At 41.0% G+C, this 21,115-nt stretch overlaps 2 protein-coding genes across 3 annotated transcripts in view; both read right to left on the bottom strand.

Moving 5' to 3' along the window:
* The window catches only part of LOC139571244 (voltage-dependent anion-selective channel protein 2-like), a 30,111-nt gene extending 26,638 nt beyond the window's left edge, over window positions 1-3,473 (bottom strand). The window contains exon 1 of one of the 2 annotated variants that reach the window (XM_071393914.1): window positions 3,335-3,473. The gene's annotated coding sequence lies outside the window, so the exon portion shown is untranslated. Of the gene's footprint in view, window positions 1-3,108; window positions 3,248-3,334 lie in introns of those variants that run through there. The other variant, XM_071393915.1, reaches the window with a different exon arrangement.
* Window positions 3,474-8,284: 4,811 nt separating this feature from the next.
* Window positions 8,285-18,523, bottom strand: LOC139571243 (sphingomyelin synthase-related protein 1-like). Its single transcript, XM_071393913.1, has 6 exons — window positions 18,327-18,523; window positions 15,042-15,629; window positions 13,304-13,399; window positions 12,813-12,930; window positions 12,458-12,608; window positions 8,285-11,393 (listed from the first exon to the last, which is right to left on the bottom strand). Exons 2-6 carry the CDS (start codon window positions 15,608-15,610, stop codon window positions 11,086-11,088), a joined length of 1,242 nt encoding a protein of 413 aa, XP_071250014.1. The 5' UTR covers window positions 15,611-15,629; window positions 18,327-18,523; the 3' UTR covers window positions 8,285-11,085.
* Between the last annotated feature and the right edge of the window lie 2,592 nt (window positions 18,524-21,115).

The following is a 21,115-nucleotide window of genomic DNA, read 5'->3' as shown; positions in this document are numbered from 1 at the left end:
TAGGACTGCCGGGGTGTTAAGCATATCCCAGTTTAGGTCACCTAACAGAACAAACTCTGAAGCTAGATGGGGAGCGATCAATTCACAGATGGTGTCCAGGGCACAGCTGGGAGCTGAGGGGGGTCGGTAGCAGGCGGCAACAGTGAGAGACTTATTTCTGGAGAGATTAATTTTTAAAATTAGAAGTTCGAACTGTTTGGGCATAGACCTGGAAAGTATGACAGAACTTTGCAGGCTATCTCTGCAGTAGATTGCAACTCCTCCCCCTTTGGCAGTTCTATCTTGACGGAAAGTGTTATAGTTGGGTATGGAAATCTCAGAATTTTTGGTGGCCTTCCTAAGCCAGGATTCGGACACGGCAAGGACATCAGGGTTGGCAGAGTGTGCTAAAGCGGTGAGTAAGGCAAACTTAGGGAGGAGGCTTCTGATGTTGACATGCATGAGGCCAAGGCTTTTTCGATCACAGAAGTCAACAAATGAGGGTGACTGGGGACATGCAGGGCCTGGGTTTACCTCCACATCACCCGAGGAACAGAGGAGTAGTAGGATGAGGGTGCGGCTAAAGGCTATCAAAACTGGTCGCCTAGAGCGTTGGGGACAAAGAATAAAAGGAGCAGATTTATGGGCGTGGTAGAATAGATTCTGGGCATAATGTGCAGACAGGGGTATGGTGGGGCACGGGTACAGCGGAGGCAAGCCCAGGCACTGGGTGATGATAAGAGAGGTTGTATCTCTGGACATGCTGGTCTCAATGGGTGAGGTCACCGCATGTGTGGGAGGTGGGACAAAGGAGGTATCAGAGGTACGGAGAGTGGAACTACGGGGTCCATTGCAAACCAAAACAATGATAATGATAACTAGCCTGAACAACAGTATGCAAGGCATATTGATATATGAGAGAGACATACAATAAGGCATAAAGTGATTGCAGGTCTTGATTGGGAGAGCTAGCTAAAACAACAGGTAAGATAACAGCAGCAATAACAGGGTGCTAGTCTAACACAGCAACAGGTAAAAATGGCGACGACTAGGCAGAGAGGGTCGGATGAACTACACACAGATCCTGAGTTAAAGCACAGAGCCGACAGATAAAACACAAATAAACAGAATGGAGTACCGTGAATTAATGGACAGTCAAGCATGCATCAGCTATGTAGCCAAGTGATCATAGTGTCCAGGGGGCAGCCGTAGATGGAGCAGGGAGGCCTCCACTAAGCTAGCACGCGGCGTTTAAAGTTAGTAGCCCGGGGGGTGGTCTGCTCAGACGGAGGGGGTCTGCTCAGACGTGGTCGTGTCGACAGAGAATCCAAGCCGGATGGCGAAAGAGAGGTTGTGAATTGTAGAATTGTGTTTGCTAACTGGTGCTAGCTTCGTGGCAGTGGCGCTAGCTGCGCTAGCTGCAAGCTAGCTGTGAGGATCAGAAGTAGTGGCTCAGGGATTACGGCAGGAATCCGGCGTTGTTGTCGAGAGACAGTCCGATGCTGGTAAATTGGTGAGTAATATCCAGGCTAATAACAGGGCTGGTGTCTGTGCAGAAGGTAGGTCCAGTCCAATTGGCAAAATAGGTATTGTAGCCCAAGAATTCGCTGGTAGACCTCTTCGGCTAGCCGGCAGATGGGCCTAGCTCGAGGCTAGCTCAAGGCTAACTGGTGCTTGCTTCGGGACAGAGGTGTTAGCCAGTAGTAGCCACTCGGTTGCAGCTAGCTAGCTGTGATGATACGGTGTAATTGTCCAGAGCTTGCGTCAGGAATCCGGTGATGTGGTAGAGAAAAAGCAGTCCTATATGCTCTGGGTTGATATCGCGCTTGCAGACTGGCAGGTATTGGCCCGGTATTGAAGCTGGCTGTGTCCGAGTTGAGGGTGAAGACCGCAGCAGTGGCTAACTGACTACTAGCTAGTTATCTGGCTAGCTTCTGATTGGGGTTACGGTTCTAAAGTATAAAAAAATAGCAGGTCCGTACCACATTGGGTGAGGCGGAATGTAGGAATGTATATTCAGTTCCTAGATGGAAAGTGAAATTAAAATATATACGAAATGTATACGAAAAATACGAAGACTATTTACACGGGACAAGACGAGACAAAGACACGTCCGACTGCTACGCCATCTTGGATATGATATTACCCACCACTGCGACCTGTACGCTATCGTTGGCTGGCCTTCGCGTCATACTCGTCGCCAAACACACTGGCTCCAGGTCATCTACAAGTTTCTGCTAGGTAAAGCCCCGCCTTATCTCAGCTCACTGGTCACCATAGCAGCAACCACCCGTAGCACACGCTCCAGCAGGTATATCTCACTAGTCACCCCCAAAGCCAATTCCTCCTTTGGCCGCCTCTCCTTCCAGTTCTCTGCTGCCAATGACTGGAACGAACTGCAAATATCTCTGAAGCTGGAGACTCTTACCTCCCTCACTAGCTTTAAGCACCAGTTGTCAGAGCAGCTCACAGATCACTGCACCTGTACATAGCTCATCTGTAATTAGCCCATTCAATCTACCTCATCCCCATACTGTATTTTTTTTATTTATCTTGCTCCCCAGTATCTCTACTTGCACATTCATCTTCTGTACATCCTACCATTCCAGTGTTTAATTGCTATATTGTAATTACTTCGCCACCATGGCCTATTTTTTGCCGATACCTCTTATCCTACCTCATTTGCACATGCTGTATATAGTTTTTTCACTGTATTTTGATTGTATGTTTGTTTATTTTATGTGTAACGTGTTGTTGTATGTGTTGAACTGCTTTGCTTTATCTTGGCCAGGTCGCAGTTGCAAATGAGAACTTGTTCTCAACTAGCCTACCTGGTTAAATAAAGGTGAAATTTTAACATTTTAAAATCTACACAGGTGAAGCTTTGAAGAACATGGTTATCTACAAACAGCAGCCGTCTTGACATCGATATTAGCACTCCTACGCCTCTGCATTGTCTTGCCTAGATCATTCCAATGACTGACAGTGGCGGCTTGTTCAATGAAAGTCAAGCTAGCTAACTAGCTAGTAGGGTTAGCAAATAGCCAGCTAACAAACCATCACAGACAGGGATAAAAACGTTGAATAAAAAAATGCACATTTACAATGTCGTCAACGACCATGACTTGCCTTTATCCTTGACAAGGGACCAAACTTTAGCTAGCTGGCTACACGTTTCTCTTCGCTGGATTCTGGCTGGTCTTGACTTTAGCTAATGGCTCTTTGGCTAGCTCGCTAACGTTAGCACACAAAGACACCTAACGTTAGCTACTGTAGCTAGAAAAAAAGGCTGACATTTAGGCCTAACGTTACTTAGCTACTGTAGCTACATTTTGCAGGAATATTATAACTTCACCTCAGTTGCTTGGAGCTTTGCGTTGGTGTAGATAGTTGGTTTGACTTGTTTTCAAGCTGTTTCTGACACCGCGTCGCGATACAGTCCTGTCTAGCTGGAGGGCGATGAAGGAGAAACCCATAGAGATAGATAGAGGTCTCTAGAAGAGGCAGCGAGACATCCCACACCTTCAATTTCTGTTTCAATGGAAGTCAATGAACGAAGTAGACCAGACCCAGCTGTTATCGTATTGGTATCTTTGGGAGAGCCAAGTAGACAGGAACTGACCATTTTTTTCATTGAACTGTCTTAATTCATCCACCATCTTTGACTCTAGTGCCCACAAACCCATTTTAGCATGGGCAGCACCATTGAAGATTTTCACCATTTTGAAGTAGTCAACTTGGTGGAACTTCATATAGGTTACGGAAGGTTCACATAATTACTTCCATGTCAACAGGAGGGATCAGCCAATGAATTATACTTGTGAGCAATCATTCCATAACTGCAGGTGGCAGCAAATCACATACCTTGACTTTTAAACCCTTTCAGTTTGTTTGCCAACTCATAGAAGTTGTAGAAGAAAATGGGACTACTTCAAAATGGAGATGGGCTCAATGATGCTGCCAAAGACAGAACAGTATGAGGATAGGCTAAAACTGCTTCTCCAATAGAAACCCCGCTCACACTTGGCTAGCTAAGCTCATACGTAGAAACACGGCATCGAGTCTTACGACGCAGAACTGTGCCTATGCAGGCCGTCAAATCAAAGGCACTCTTTCAATATAAAGTTGTCTTTGACATAAATGAAAATATGTTAGTTTGTCACTTTCACAAGGTTGGAGTAATAAAACCAATTCTTCCTTTGGCCGCCTCTCCTTCCAGTTCTCTGCTGCCAATGACTGGAACGAACTACAAAAATCTCTGAAACTGGAAACACTTATCTCCCTCACTAGCTTTAAGCACCAGCTGTCAGAGCAGCTCATAGATTACTGCACCTGTACATAGCCCATCTATAATTTAGCCCAAACAACTACCTCTTTACCTACTGTATTTATTTATTTATTTTGCTCCTTTGCACCCCATTATTTCTATCTCTACTTTTTCTATCTCTACTATCTCTACTCTACTTTTTTTTTTTACTTGCTATATTGTATTTACTTCGCCACCATGGCCTTTTTATATTTTTATTTATTTATATATATATTTTGTTTGCCTTCACCTCCCTTATCTCACCTCACTTGCTCATATTGTATATAGACTTATTTTTCACTGTATTATTGACTGTATGTTTGTTTTACTCCATGTGTAACTATGTGTTGTTGTATGTGTCGAACTGCTTTGCTTTATCTTGGCCAGGTCGCAATTGTAAATGAGAACGTGTTCTCAATTTGCCTACCTGGTTAAATAAAGGTGAAATAAAAAATAAATAAATAAATAAAAAATAACATGTTGAACTACTGAAGAAATTGGCTAAAATCTAGGTTGCCTTTAAATTTCGAGAACATTAACAACGAAGGAAGAATTTCTCACTTCTCTCATTAACTTTTCAAACCCCCGCCTGGTCTGTTTCACAAGCGTTCCCGGAAGTCTCACGATGTTGCGCCTCTGGATTTAGAAACTCTGTGGCACTGCGCATACTCTCACAGACGCAACAATGGGACAGATACAATGTTGCGTCCTCTAACTATCTTTATGGAGAAACCGCAACAACAAAACAACCCTCAGGACCCTGTAAATGTAGCTGCTCGTTTATTTGCCTGTCTAAAACAAAGTAGGATGACCTGAGTTATGCGTTAATTTGATTATTTGTAAGTCCATATTTGAGTATTAAGTTAATAAAAGACTAAAACACTTGAAAATTAATGTATTTATTAACTTAATGCAATTGTCTTCACGAATAATATATCTGGCAACTGGAAGCAGTCTTTATCCTCACCATAGCAACCATGGGGCTTGCCTTAATATGTAGCCCCAGAACCATATATTTAAGCCATGTTTCCATTGCCACTTTGAAGTCAACCTTGGTGGGCTAGCTAAAATTATTTCCACTGCCTCCAGAAATGTAAAATGATGCCATGTTGATAGGTAGCCAATATGTGACTGCAGCTGGCTTCGCTAATGTTGCTAGCAAGATGTTGAAGAATGTAATTCATCTTCACCATGCTGTAACTAACGTCACCCCCATACTTAGAACCTTGTATTTAGTGTACTGACGTTAGCTAGCTAATCAGTTAGCGTCGTCGCTAGAATATCTGTCTAACTAGCTTAAGTCCTCCCTTGCTCGTCATGGCATTGGCTATTAGCTAACCAAGCAAATGAGACAACGTTCGATATGATTTAGCTAGCTTTCAATACGACCTGACCAACTACAATCCATGCTAGCTCACGTTGGCCAGCTTGTTTCAACTCTGTTTTGCTAGTGTTGATAATTGGATATGGAGAAGGGTGAGCCGGTCAAGGATCGATTCAGACAAGGTGGTAAATTGTATGACAAGTGACAGTTTTATTTAAGAGTAAAGATATCTGGTACAAGCGTGCACGGACTTATTCATTTAGCTCATATGGAACTTGCAGAAATAAGCCCAGATAACAGAGTGCATTAGACATTTTATACAGTACAGAAAGTAGGTTGAGTCTGGAAGTTCTGGTCCTCTGGTTGGTTCTGATGAGTTGGGCGAGGTCTCCTTCAGGCTAGTATCACTGTCCCATTGGCTCTGAGTAGAGTTCTTTGTCTTCAGAAATGTTCAGCTAAAACAGGAGATTAGGTGTGTGCGTAGATGTTCCTATTTTGACATTTCTGTGTGTCTCTGTAAAATGTTCAGACTGAAGAGGAGATTTTGTGTGTGCGTAGATGTTCCTGTCTTATCTGTGTTTATGAAAGGTTTACGTCAGCCCTCTGTCCTTGGGTATGTGTGTGTCTCGGTATCTCGTGAAATACAGTACCAAGCACCCTTTTCTTGTCAGTGTTTGTAAAAGGTCTATGTCAGCCATCTGTCTCTGGGTATGTGTGGGTCTCAGTATCTGCTTATGAGTTTGTGAGAAACCCTGTTTTGAAAGAAGTTAGTTATAACAATGTAATAGGGATATGCTTGTGTTATATTAAATGGTATTTATTACACTAGCTAACTTTAGGTAGCTAGCATTCGTGGGCTGACTTTTAATACAAGTTTATTGTGTAGTCCAAAAATTAATGAAGGATCCAGCTGTGGTGGTAATTCGTGTCATGTCTGACTACTGCAGTACTGCTTGTCCATGTGCTAGCTAACAGTAACAAGCCCAGACGAGATAGCTAACGACGTGTCATTGAGCTGGCACCAGTTGTCCATCGTCCCAGCTCGAATTTGCGAATTCCATTCGAGCCAGCTCGAATTTTGTCCTAAATTTAAGGGCTTTTAGGACAACCTTTAGAATTTTTAATATTGTTTTAGTTCTATACATTCAGAATAGCATTGTTTAAATATTCACCCTGTTATGTTAATGGTAAGCTAACATGGCTGCCATAGACCTGACATGTAAATTCAGTCACGTTAGTATGTTAAATCCATGCTTAGTGTAATGTAAATGCTTCATAATGTAGAAGCCGCATTGTCCCAACTCTAAATACATGGCTCTCTGCATGTACACGTTTTTGTAACCTTTATTTCAACTAGGAGTCCCACTGAGTCCAAGGTGTCTTTTGCAAGGGAGCCCTGCATCTACAACTACCTCTTTACCTACTGTATTTATTTATTTTGCTCCTTTGCACCCCATTATTTCTATCTCTACTTTGCACATTCTTCCACTGCAAACCAACCATTCCAGTGTTTTTACTTGCTATATTGTATTTACTTCGCCACCATGGCCTTTTTATATTTTTTATTTATATATATATTTTGTTTGCCTTCACCTCCCTTATCTCACCTCACTTGCTCACATTGTATATAGACTTATTTTTCACTGTATTATTGACTGTATGTTTGTTTTACTCCATGTGTAACTATGTGTTGTTGTATGTGTCGAACTGCTTTGCTTTATCTTGGCCAGGTCGCAATTGTAAATGAGAACGTGTTCTCAACTTGCCTACCTGGTTAAATAAAGGTGAAATAAAAAAATAAAAAATAAATCTTACATGATAGGTCTATATTAATAATTTAATAATATGTAAATAGCTATTTAAAAATATTAAAGTATTTCTGGTGAAGCAGTCAGATTTTCTCTACAGTTAGTTTCAGGATGTTTGTATTTTGTTCACAGCGGGATTACTATAACTGGTGTCAGAAACACTTCAAGAAACCTGAACTAACGTTAGATATCTAGCTAAACTACCAGCATTCTGCAAAGCTTGATGAGTGTTGTTGGAAAACTCTTCTAGTGGTCAAAACAGAAACAGGTGTTCTAGCTAACGAAACAATACACAATGTTACACTGAATCAGCACTTTGACCGTCAGAGAAGTAAGAAAACTTGACCTGAAGTGACATTAACTAGGCTAATGAGATCAGGATGAACACACATGCTTTTTTTACCCTAGCAGAGACCTGACATGTAAACTCAGTCACGTTAGTATGTTAAATCCATGCTTAGACTCTGGACCTCAGTCACAATAGGAACCCTGACCATCAACTGGGAGGGATTTCCAAAATGTAAACTGCTCAGAATAGCTCTGAGCGAATTCCCAGAATCCGCTTTAATCCACTGCACTCTGACTATCTCGTGCAGATAATGTGTCACCATGTCCTCTAATCGTGTAGCTAACTGAATTACTGCCTTGCACTCATCCTTACACACACACACAGATACAGTAATTATCACATAGGGCTCCAGGGTGACTTTTCACTAAGTACAGTTCTTGGATCAGCTTCCCCTTCCCAATACTAACCTTAACCATTAGTGGGGGAAATGCTAAACTGATCCAAGTTCAGTATCTATTGGCAATTTCACCCTACTCTCACCTTCTCGATTGAAGAATCACATCCAAGACGACAGACCCTTGATTTCTACTGTTTAATGATGGTAAAGACACTTGTCATTTGCAGGACATTATTGATTAACCCAATACAACCACACTGGCTGTTATTGCTACATTTTCATTACATTGGTAGTCAATTACTGTATCTTGAAGATAAGTAACATACCGCTATAACCACACCAGTGATAAGGATTAGTAACATTTTTATTAGAGGGGTTAAAAGTGACAACTAAGAACAAATTCAAGAGAGAAAAGCCATCATTCATAAGTATGTATCTAACATCTTAGCAGAAAACGATGAATTTGCAGCTAGCTACCTAGCTCTCATGCACATGAGCTGGCATTACACAAACCAAAAGATTTATGCATTAGGAACTAGTTGGAATTATAAGAAAGGTGGGGGGGAAGGTAAAGACTCAACCAGTAACAGGTTACGATCTAGGCCTAGTAGTACAAGTAACTATTCCACAGCTGAAATTCCAAATAAAACATGATGGGATGGATATAGGACAAAACCCACTGGACTCAAACTGATTGATAGAACATTGTTCCTACGCCATTTCAATAAAAACATTCAATGTGATGACGTTGAATCACTGTGGAAAACTGATTGGATTTGCAAAAAGTTATCAAACGAAGGAATTTCAGGAATTGTTTTATTTCATGTTAGTCGACAACGCAATCAAATAACTAGATGTTGAACTCACATTTGTGCCCAGTGGGAAGTAATACTTCATTGTTTTACAAATATATACTAAGTGGGTTGTAACCAATACCATTAATGGCAGTTTCAGACCTGATTTGAGTTACTGTGGGGGACTTTGTGATGGTTTGCATTTGTTTTCAATGATTTGGGTGAAAGGGTGATTGAAATAAATCCTATACATAAAAGCACATTGTGTTTCAAACAAATATAGTTCCGCACAACTGTAAACATATTCCTGCTGAAGTGCATGTTGCAATAACCTTTTAGTACATCAAATACCTATAAAAAAATTGTATTTACATATACCAAATGAAATAAATTAAGATGCAGTCAAAATTAAGTCCAAGGGATCTGTGGAAGAAGTAAAAATACACATTTTTTCAATTACTTTGTAGGGATTGATATCCTTGTATGTTATTCTAATCGTGAATCTTGGTCAATTACTATTTTACAAGCTAGTACAAAACTCAACAAAATTCAATATTTGAGATATGCATTTCCTACACAGACAATGTTACTATAACAACTAAAGCTATTGGCAAATGGAATGGTATTTAAAACAATTGTTCACCATTTTCCATTCCATAGTTTTGGCTGCTTTTTGCGATCTCCTAAGTAACAACCCTGGTTACGGTAATGTCTAGTTAGGACAAGGCAGGATAATAACTGAACAATACAAATATTATAAAGGAAACCAAAACAGTTCATTTCAAAATGAGCCATGAATGACTCATTCAGCATTCTAGTAATACTGTCAAAACCACAGTAGTGTCTTAAGGAATGCAGAAGCTTTACACACTACCTAAAGAAACAATGGCAAACAAGTAACAAGACCGGTCACAACATCTTGAACTATGTTATTGCTATACATAAATTCAGCAACAGTATCATCTGTGACGTTTTGATATTGCCTTTAAGGTGGTCCATACTTGTATTAGAACTAGAGTCCAGATAAAACATTGAAAGAAACATGTCAATAATATTATGAAAAGTGCCCTAACTTCTCAGGATATCTAGTGAACACACAATAGCCTATTTCACTAACGCTGTTGAATTTTAGATTTCAACAAACTTTACTGACTTAAAATAATGTGTTTGGTTACAATAGGCTGCCTGAGAATTCTGCTTTTATGTTTCCCCAAACCTATAGCTTGCCGTTACCCCAATTTTCTATCAGGTTGCAAGTTAAGAGCTTTTAAGGCTCACACACATTGCAACGAATGTGCATCTAGCGTTAGTCTGCCGATCATTCACATTTTTCAAGCAATTCTACATGTAAAATGAGTGTCCACTTGGTTTGCAAATTATGTTCAAAGGTGCTAACTACTCCCGACCAGCAAACCCTATTGGTGTGTCTGAGCCCTTAAGCATTGAAATGGTAGCCTGGTAGTAGCAGATCAGTTTGTGCTTTAGTCAACTCCTCTGTCGAGTTTGTCGTCATGCCATAATCAGATTGTATACCATAACAACAGAAGAGGAATTGACTTACTCCTCTGTCGAGTTTGTTGTCATGCCATAAACAGATTGTATACCATAACAACAGAAGAGGAATTGACTAACTCCTCTGTCGAGTTTGTTGTCATGCCATAAACAGATTGTATACCATAACAGAAGAGGCACTGACTAAAGCACATACATATCTGTAACCAGATTATTGATCTTGTGGGACATGTTTTTTTTTTTACTCATCCCTTTTCAAATGAAGAGAGAAAATTGATAAAAGGATCAGTCCCAAATGGCACCCTATTCCCTATGTAGTGCACCACTTTTGATCAGAGCCTTATGGGCCCTGGTCAAAAGTAGTGCATTACATGGGAATAGACACAAGCCTTACTTTAATCCCTTTTAACAGGCTGACATGGGACAGAATATGAGGAGTCACATCTCTGTCTGTACCCGGTCACATCATGGCACCAAAAGGATCCCAGAAGCCATCTCAGTTAGCAATCTCTTGTAGATATTGGAATATAAAGTTGATATCACATAACCACAGTTAGCAACTTCTTTCAGAGGGCAGTAGCAAAAATAGCACGACAGGGCTCAAAGTCACCAGTAGTGTCTATTAGATGAGATCAATGTCCTTGTGGCTGCATCGCAGACAGGTGTCCTCTACCACCTAGTACCCAATCATCCTCCTGATCATGGCGGGTTTAGAGAAGGGCCAGCCGTACTCGTTGGGCACAGGGCCGTTGACGTTGCATTCGAAGAAAGAGAACATGGGGAACCAGATGCGGGCCCTGCGACTCTGCTGGTAGGCCCTGGTGTTAGCCAGCGTGTGGTAGTACAGGAAAAGCCTGGTTGTGATGTAGAAAGCAATGAAGACGTCGATGGAGTAGTGTTCATGGGCCGCCAGGATAAAGAAGATCCCAAACAAGTTTAGGACCCAAGATAAGGTGTGGATGAAGTTCCAACCCCTCGGTGTGTCTGTTGATGTACACAAAAGCAGCAAATTGATGAGTTAGAAAGTTGAATTTCAATCATGTTAAAACTCAGATTGTGCCCCAAATGACACCCTATTCCCTTACATAGTGCACTACTTTGGACCTATTGCCTCAAGAGTGCATTGAATGACATCTTTATTGATTCTGGTCTCAGTGTAGACCCATTATCTGTATGCGATTTTCAAATCAGTCAAACTTAATTCATAGAGAACATTTCTCACAGAGGATGCATTTCAAAGTGCTTAACAAATAAAACAATAAAAAAAAGGTGAGAACATTAAAAACCTAATACATTTTCTAAAATGAGAAACTCAAAAGAATTGTAAAACAATAATAAATTAACAGTGGACATGAGACTAATGAATTAAAATAAATTGAAATAAATAAGATGTATAGAATGTGATCAAATAGTATGGCTAAAAGCACACCAAGTAAAAGCACGGCTAAAAAGATTATACAGTAAAAAAGTTTCTGAAGCCCCTCCCCTCCGGTAGGCTGTTCTAAAGGCCAGGACCATAATGGCTAAAGGCAGCCTGACCTTTGGAACAACTAAAAGGCCGGACCGACTGGACACATATCTTAAAAGCATATCATACACGTATTCGGGTGCAAGGCCACGTAGTGCTTTGAAAAGCTTTAAAAACATTTTAAAATTAACTCTAAAACTAGCAGGCAACAAATTCAGGGACTTTAAAATAGGTGGTATGTGTGCTCTCCTTCTGGTCTTCGTTAGCACACATGCTGCTATAAAACAGTTTAAAATCTGTCAGTGGCTCAGTTGGTAAAGCATGGCGCTTGCAACGACAGGATCCTGGATCTGATTCCCACTGGGGTCACCCACTGGGACAAAAGCTCAGGTAAATTGGCATATATTACTATACTGTAAGTGGTCTGGTCTTGATGCCCTTCATGCAGTTACAGCTAATGGACACATGATGGCAACAAAGGGACAACACATGATGTACATAAGTTCTTCCCACTTACAGTCAATTACAGTTATTGTCTGCAACAGGTGACAGTAACAGTAAAATGATATGGAACACTTACATTCTGTCACAAAGAAGTTGAGCATGGTGATGACCACTGTGTGACCGCTGAACATGTAGTCACCACATGTGTGGACACCTGTGAGAGACATTCCAAATCCACTCCAGATGGCCAGAGCTCGATGCAGTTTTGCCCACATGTCACCATAAATCTCAAGGAAAGAGAAGTTAAGTGTCACTATTGAGATTTTACCCTGTCGCGAGAAGAAAGAAAATTGCTACCCATAGTGTTTTTACAGTGCGGCCAGATTGTATCTATAAAAAGCTACACGTGTGTGTGTGTGTTATGATGAGATCATCCTCAACCTGGAGGAAATGCTGATGTATGTGTGTGCATGTGCATGGAGCTGTAGTACCTTTCCTGAGCACTGCAGGTGCTGTCCTGGCACTGACAGAGAGGTGACGAACATGGTGATGCAACGCAGCATGAACACTGTCCCCATGAGGCTGCACAGGCGCCGCAGCAGAACTGACCTTCAGCAGAGCAGACGTTACACATGAACTAGACCAGTGGTTTTCAAACCTCTCCTCTGGGACCCCCGCAAGTTTCACAACTTTGTTGTAACCCTGAACTAACTCACTGATTCAAGTAGTCAAAAGGCATAATAATTAGTTGATCATTTTAATGTGGTGTCCTAGCTCTAGAATAGTTCAAATAAATGGAACGGGTGGGTGTCCCTAAGGAGAAGTCAAAATAAAATTAAAAAATTAAACCCTGGACGAGGTAAAACATTCTACAATTCTATTCATTTAATGGTGAAATTCTAGATACTAGTTGAAATAATGTCTAGGCTATAGGTGTGACGAACATATTTTCCTATGGACCAGTCAGTAGCCAGTACTCTACCTGTGCTTGTGCAGCAGCAGAACTAGCAGCCAGATATTACACAGGATCACTCCACATGCCTCTGCCATGGCAAAGGCCCATGGTATTCTAGGTACACTGTTAAGAGAAAGAAATGGTTATTGGCTAATCTACTTAAATGCAAGCTGCCTGGTATTGAGCATTTTGATTATTTTCCCAGGCATGGCTAATGTTTATGAAGTATCACAACCATTAACAGATAATAGCCAATAATAATAATAATAATATGATGATGAAGAATAATACACTATCAACATTCAATATGACTTAATTGAAAAAACGAAATAGCCTAGTAGATGCAAACTGCAAGCCTAATCCAGTGCAACTGGAAAAATACACCTGACAAACCTGCATGAGGTTAAGGCAAACGGCAAGCCACCTCTCGATTGCACCAAGATAAGCCTCTATGTCAGGTATGACAACCTGCCAGTCAGACAATAAACGTAGGGCTACATTTAGCATAGATGCTGCTTTCTCATTTAATTGTTTATTTTATTTAACCTTTATTAACTAGGCAAGTCAGTTAAGAATAAATTCTTATTTACAATGACAGTCTACCCCGGCCAAACCCTAACCCGGACAACGCTGGGCCAATTGTGTGCCGCTCTATGGGACTCCCAATCACGGCCGGTTGTGATACAGCCTGGAATCGAACCAGGGTATGTGTTGACGCCTCTAGCACTGAGATGCAGTGCCTTAGACCGCTGCTCCACTCGGGAGCCCACATGGTATAGAGAAGACGGACCCACTGGTTGCCCTCTAGGTTACAGAGTGCTGGTAGTCCCAAACTACCAGGTGTGAAACAGGGAAGGGACTCAGGGGGTATGCTAATTTGGTATAGAGCAGACCGAACTCACTCTATTACATTAATCAAAACAGCAACATTTTACATTTGCCTCAAAAAAATTTAATACTTTTTCTTAACAGAGAAAAATGTCCTCCTGTGTGCTACCGATATTCCCAGCCCACTGACACCTATCAGAAAACAGCAAAATCACAGTCTACTTGAACAGAGCAATACTCAATCATGAGGCATCAAAGCCAAAAGGAACTGAATAATATTAAGAAATGCTATAGCTGGAAGGAATGTAGTGTGGAAACCTACCAAAAAACAAGCCCACTCATCTTGCCAACAGTAATCTGAAACGTTATCACACTATGAGTAAGTCCAACTACACTCTCAGTTAGAACAAGCTGGACATTCAAGTCCTGTGTGGCTCAGTTGGTAGAGCATGGTGCTTGCAAAGCCAGGGTTGTGGGTTCGAATTCCCACGAGGGACCAGTACAAATAAAGTATGAAATGTATGCACTCAGTACTATCAGTTGCTCTGGATAAAAGCGTCTGCTAAATGACTAAAATTGTCAATAGCAATGCGAGTCATCATGAACAAAAGGTCAAGCAAGCAATCTACGCAAAGTAGAAGAATTCAAGAAAACCATTCATGGCAGGGCATGCTATTTAGATTCAGAATAGGCTATGGTTGTGTCCCAAATGGCACCTTATGCCTGTATAGGTGAAACACTGAACACCATTGCAAAAACAAACAAGAGTTCATATTGGACAAATTCAAGTAGCGTAAGTTCAGTTTGGTTCCTAGTAAAATGTTATCACCACAGCATCAGTTATGTTGACATTCGAAACAGAGGTGTTTGCTGAACACGCAGGTCTACATGTACATTACTTAGGATGTGGGGATCAGCATGATCAACAGCAACCCACCTGTCTAAGAAAATGTCTGGCAAGGGCGGGTAGGTGCGCATGTCCGGCACCCTCTCGTGCACGATCACCATGACGAAGGAGGTAAATCCAAACACGAACACAACATAGATGGCACTAAGCGCTGTCTTCCAGTACTCAGGGTCCAGCCTCCTGCTCCCTCCATGCTTGTACTTCCCATTTGTATACTGAAGATACTGCTCTCCAACCGGTGCAGTGTCTGTGTTAGAGTTATCACACTCTCTACTGGAGTCTCCATTGCAGTGCCAGTCCCCACCGCCACCCTGAGGGGAGTGTCCGTCGAACGGGACCCCCAGCTCCTCCAGGATGTCCAGGTTTTGTTTCTGCAGCTTGCGGAGGGACACCATCAGCCTCTTGATATCCCCCAGCACCTTGAGCTCAAGCGGGGGAGAGCGTAGGTCATACTCGCTGAGGGTGAGTAAGGACATGCCATCCAGACGGTGCTTGTTGCACAGCAGGTCAACATAGTGGCAGAAGCCCTCGTCCTTCAGCCACTTGGCTACATGCTTGGTGGTCCACTGTCGGATGTTCAACTGGGTGCTGCTAGACATCTCCAGTTCACTCTGAAAACTGTAAAAAACAAACAAAAGATTAATCTTGACTCCAAGAACCAAATCTTGCATGTGCCCTTATTAAATCTGTCACGAGATAAATGCATATCACGTGAAAAGATATGAGGAATAAAAAAGGAAGTCCCCAAATCTATTGCAGCAGTCAGTACCCAGTACTTTTACGAAAGAGAAAACACTGCAACACTGTGTCATTACATAGAGAACTAGTCATCCACCATCTCCACTGAATCAGCATTTCAGAAATACTGTTGGTTCCCTATAAAGCCAAGCAAGACTTCAACATTTGTCAAATCAAATTGTCACATGCGCTGAATACAACAGATGTGGACCTTACCGTGAAATGCTTACTTACAAGCCCTTAACCAACAATACAGTTTAAAAAATAGAGTTAAGAAAATATTTACTAAATAAATTATAGTAAAAAATTTAAACGAACACAATAAAATAACGAGGCTATATACAGGGGGTGCCGGTACCGAGTCAATGTGCGTGGGTACAGGTTAGTCGAGGTAATTTGTAAAGTGACTATCCTAAGATAATAAACAGTGAGTAGCAGCAATATCACTGACAAGAGGCACATACTATCCACTGCTTCAAGACAAACTTCACCTTCTCCTCCCGTCTGGTTGTTAAATTGTGGTCACTAAAAACAGTTTTCCACTGAAACGTATGTGCTCCTATGAAAGGACTTAGCCTAGCCTACAGTACACATTGTCAGACTTCAACTTATGTACTTATCTACCTATATCCCTCAAGTACAGAAACTGTGTGTCAAGCTGATATTGACGACAGACAAAGGAACAGAAACAGTTGCTTAATCTTGAGAGCCACACCCTCCATTATTCCATTGTGGAATACCAGAGTTGTTACATATAGGGTAAAGAGCAACTTGAACTAGACTGCTTGCTTCTGTTTAGAGAACAGAGCAACCATCTGTTACATTCTTTCAGGTGGGGCTGTGTATCACAAGGACAATTTTTTATTTTTTTTTACTTCATAAAAAGACAGCCCAACAATGCAGCAGCCCATCGATGCTGAACAAAAATATCAAAGCAACATGCAATAATTTCAAAGATTTTGCTGAGTTACAGTTTATATAAGGAAATCAGTCAATTGAAATAAATTCATTTGGCCCTAATCTATGGATTTCACATGACTGGGCAAAGGCTCCGCCATGGGTGGGTATAGGCCCACCCACTGGGGAGCCAGGCCCAGCCATTCAGAATGAGTTCTTCCCCTACAAAAGGCCTATATTACAGAAAGCATGATGGTGCACTTACTACGTGCAAATGCTAAAAGAAAGGAATGAGGTGGGTAGATAACTAAGTTTATCATTGTAGCAAAGTATTTATAAACAAAAAAACATATCTTAAACGTTTCATTCATTTTTGTTCTATTATCTATACAATACAGGCATAAATGATTTTGGCCCAATAGGCCTGGCATATTCCCATGTTCAAGGAGCTTTCCGTTTTGATTGGGTTATTTTGCCTAAAGCCATTTAGGCCTACCTATAGTTGTTGTTTTAGCATAGTTGTGAGCATTTAGAGGTTTTTAGCGGAGCAGTTGTAAAGAGGCTGGAGTGCCTGAGCGGGGCTCAAGCACTACTCCATGAGCGGGATTTCCAACTGCTCAACTCCATCATAAATCATGGAGTTAAACTTAATCGGCTAACTTGGCAGAGGACAGTGTTCTAGCGACAGGAAGTACGATTATTTCTACTAACTCAGATCTTTTCGACTCCTTCATTTAAAATAACTAATCTTCCGACTCAGTTCGTTAATTTGGGTCAGATGAACTGAAAAGTAGAAATAGTAATGATTCTACAATTCTCTCGTTCACAATAAGGGGAATATTGGAGCTGTTATTTGTGACAGACTTGTAAAACCGTGTTTTAAACAATGTACATTGTTGATTGCTAGGCATACAAATAAGATAATATCTTGGAACATTTGAAACGAGGTCTAGTTGTGGCCGCAACCGGACTAAATCGTGAACGATTTGACAGAACGCATTACTTCTCTGCAGTGAGGGTGATACGAACACAATATCGTTTGCGGGTTGCAGCAGCACCCCAAACGATTCGAGTTCGTTGAACAGAGGATGTGTACGTTTTAGTTCTACAAAGCTGTGTCCATCATAACAATCAATTATCAATTCATTGCATTAATTCTTGCACAATGTGATCAATGATCAGTTCTAAACATGTATTTTTATTATCTGCCTGCACATCACTACTGTGTACAGTGTCCCTGTCAATACAAACTGTCCCCATGTGATGGTATTTCCCCACTTAAGTATTGCAACCATTAAACGCAATACAGATAACTTGTGGGCTTTTAACTACTATCAAATACACAATACACAGAGAATGATGGTGACATCTCTGGCAACAGCCTAGTCTTTAGCAGGCCAGGCAGGGATGACGGTGGCTACAGTAGTTAGCTGATACAGCTGAGGACTTTAGTTTACTGACATTAGTTAGCTAGATAGTTAACTAACTACACGACTGACTGATATACCGCCAAGCCCAGTAGGCTTGCTGTGTAGCTACCTAAAAATATGCAGAACACATTCCCATGCTCAGAATACATTAGCTAGCAACAAAGCGTACATTCAGGCATAGCGTACCAGTTAGCTAGCATGCTAACGTTAGGCTGATACGGTAGCTAGTAATCTAGCAGTAAATACTCACCAGAATTCAGATTAAACTTTTAGCTGCCGCGGCGAGTAATATGACTAGCTATATGGCATCTCACTTGAATCTGACGAAGCTATAGTTACGTTTAGTGCAATAAGAGGATTGAGGCAAACCATTTCGCCCGGCTGCTGATTATAGTACTGTATCTGCTTTGCTGTTGACATTACCAAAAAGGAGCGACGACCGTAAGTACTAGAAGAGCCGGGCACAGGCGGGCTAGTCAGTTTTCTTGTACTATGACCTCTACTGGTGAAATTACAGTATCGGTATGCAAAGCACAGTAAGTCGTCCAATGCATTGTTTATGACCCATAAAATAACCTATAACATAATGTAGAATATATACAAATTTGGTGGGTCAATCACTGTAGCCGACCTTAGCTCTATGTAAAGTTGCAAGACATATGTACGATTTAAGACATAGGTCTAAATTTAACTACACAAACAGACATAAATCAGGTCATTTTAATTTTAGACTGAGGGGAAGGAAGGACACCTGTTCCTGTCACTATACACAGGCCTATCTAAAGCCTCAACTAGGCTAATTACCACCCTACATCATCAGAAAATGAAGAGGAAAGATAGCTAATATCTCATAGGAGCCCATTTTACCAGTGTTGTAATTGTGCCTTTTAAAACATGTTCTATTGAATCTTATTTAAAGCTCTCACAATGTCTGAAAGGGACATTTCATTGCACTGTGTACACTACACTGTATCCTGTGCATATGACAAATAAACACTGATTTGTATGTTGATTGTGTGGTACCAGTATCGCACATTGACTCGGTACTGGTACCCCCTGTATATAGCCTCGTTATTGTTATTTTATTGTTTCTCTTTTATTTTTTACTTTAGTTTATTTAGTAAATCTTTTTCTTAAAACTGCATTGTTGGTTAATTAAGGGCTTGACAGTAAGGTCTACACCTGTTGTATTCAGTGCATGTGACAAATACAATTTGATTGGAAGTAGTCCAATTAACGAGAAAATAAAAACTTCCCCATGCAAACTAACATCATCTATCGGGCACACCTGCAGCAGGTCATTTACATCTGCAACATCACCCTGCAAGAACAGAGATCACAGAATGACAGCCAGATGATTGATGACTATGATCATTTTAGATAATGGCATTGGCAGGGATACACATTGCTGACAACATCTTTGTGCGTTGTTTCCACATTGTTTTATGTCAGGAGAAACAGTAATCAACATTTTGGCTTACTTTAAAATGCCATTACAAACTTCAGCCAACTGTAGCTAAAACTCAACGGCAGTGATGGGGCAACAGTAAAATTAATAAAACATGGTCAAATCAACTCAAATATTTGGTTTGATGTTACTTGAAGATGACTGGGCCCTATACACTTCCATTGGTTGTGAGCTAGCTGTGGCAAAAACTAGCTGTGGTGGCTGTTAATAATGGAAACATGGAATACAGGTTCTCCTGGCATATAAGCCACTTTCAGGCTGAGGAACCATCTAACATTAGGTTGTAAAATACTGACTGTTGTGAAGGGTCATGCCACTCCTACAGTCTTCTAATTGTCTCCAATTATCCTGGGTTACACCTCTTTCCTTCATACCTGTTTCCATTCCCAAATCACCTCTCCTCTGCCTTTTTCAGCTCTTTCTGTTTCCTCCTTACACACTAGAATAGTTTGCATGGTGATGTCACGGGGTGGCCCCATCTGTCCTCCCATTGCGCATAATATGATTAAGTAAATGCCTTATTGTAGGAGAAAGGTAAGTTAACCATGTATATTATGCTGCCTGAACTTTTGATGTATCCTTTATATCCACGCTATGCTAATGTCCCTTTTGGTTTAGTCCTGGCATTCTCCTTAGTTTGTAGTTACAGTACATGTTAAGCCCATTCCCTGTAAGTCACATCGTTCCAAACTCAACCTCGGTTCCAAACCCTCCCCATGTGCCTCTGTTCATTCCTGTGTAATAAATACCCCTAAACCTGGATTCCTGCTCCATCTCTTGATTAACACTCTGACCATGGTAGCAAAATCAGTTCTGAACCTAGCTTACACTCTATCCTAGTCCTTTTCTTAATTGACATTCCCCTATAACTATGACTCCCAGCCAACAATTACAACCCCAGCTTGATTGAAATGCTGTGTTCATAACCAAGTGGGAAGGTGATATTTACCACATATGACCATAGCCGTGGGAAGATGTTTTGAGTAGGGGGTGCTGACTGCAGGGTTGGAAGAAAAAAAATCACCTTTATAATGAAGCATTTTCAGGCTAACCAAATACAATTCCTAATGTGATGTGTAGCCTAAGCAAAGGTCAAAATTGGGTAACAGTCACTGCAGCTTAACTTAATTTAACTCCATGACTGTTTGCAAAACAAAATAGACTGTTGTGAACAGAACGCACATTTCTTTGTAGGCCCACTGCAACTATGTGTGAGAGAAAATGCAGGGATGTTGTAACTAAATTAGTAAACACAAGATTGTGCCTATTGAAACTGATCACAAATGGATAGCTTTGGCGTCTGGCAAATGACAGAATTCCCGCACCATCTTTTATTGGGGTGGGCTGGTTGATATTGACTTTTTTATATACATATACAGTGCCTTCAGAAATTATTCACACCCCTTGACTTATTCCACATTTTGTGTTAGAGCCTGAATTTCAAATGGATTAAATGTATATTTTTTTGTCACTGTCCTCCACACAATACCCCACGCCAAAGTGGAATTAGGATTTTTGAAATGTATACAAATTCATTAAAAAAAACTGATGTCTCGAGTCAATAAGTATTC

The sequence above is a fragment of the Salvelinus alpinus genome, chromosome 3 (genome assembly GCF_045679555.1).
Source record: "Salvelinus alpinus chromosome 3, SLU_Salpinus.1, whole genome shotgun sequence".
NCBI lineage: Eukaryota > Metazoa > Chordata > Actinopteri > Salmoniformes > Salmonidae > Salvelinus > Salvelinus alpinus.
The sequence above is the reverse complement of the archived record's forward strand: the minus strand, read 5'-3'. Positions and strand labels throughout refer to the sequence as shown.

Bases quoted from the DNA above. Each gene is read 5' to 3' on its own strand.
- LOC139571243 (XM_071393913.1), bottom strand. From the start codon at position 15,610: ATGTCTAGCAGCACCCAGTTGAACATCCGACAGTGGACCACCAAGCAT. The intron at 13,400-15,041 runs GTGGGTTGCTGT...TTCTCTTAACAG, and splicing joins CCAGACATTTTCTTAGACAG to TGTACCTAGAATACCATGGG. The intron at 12,609-12,812 runs GTACTACAGCTC...TCTTTCCTTGAG, and splicing joins ACCTGCAGTGCTCAGGAAAG to ATTTATGGTGACATGTGGGC.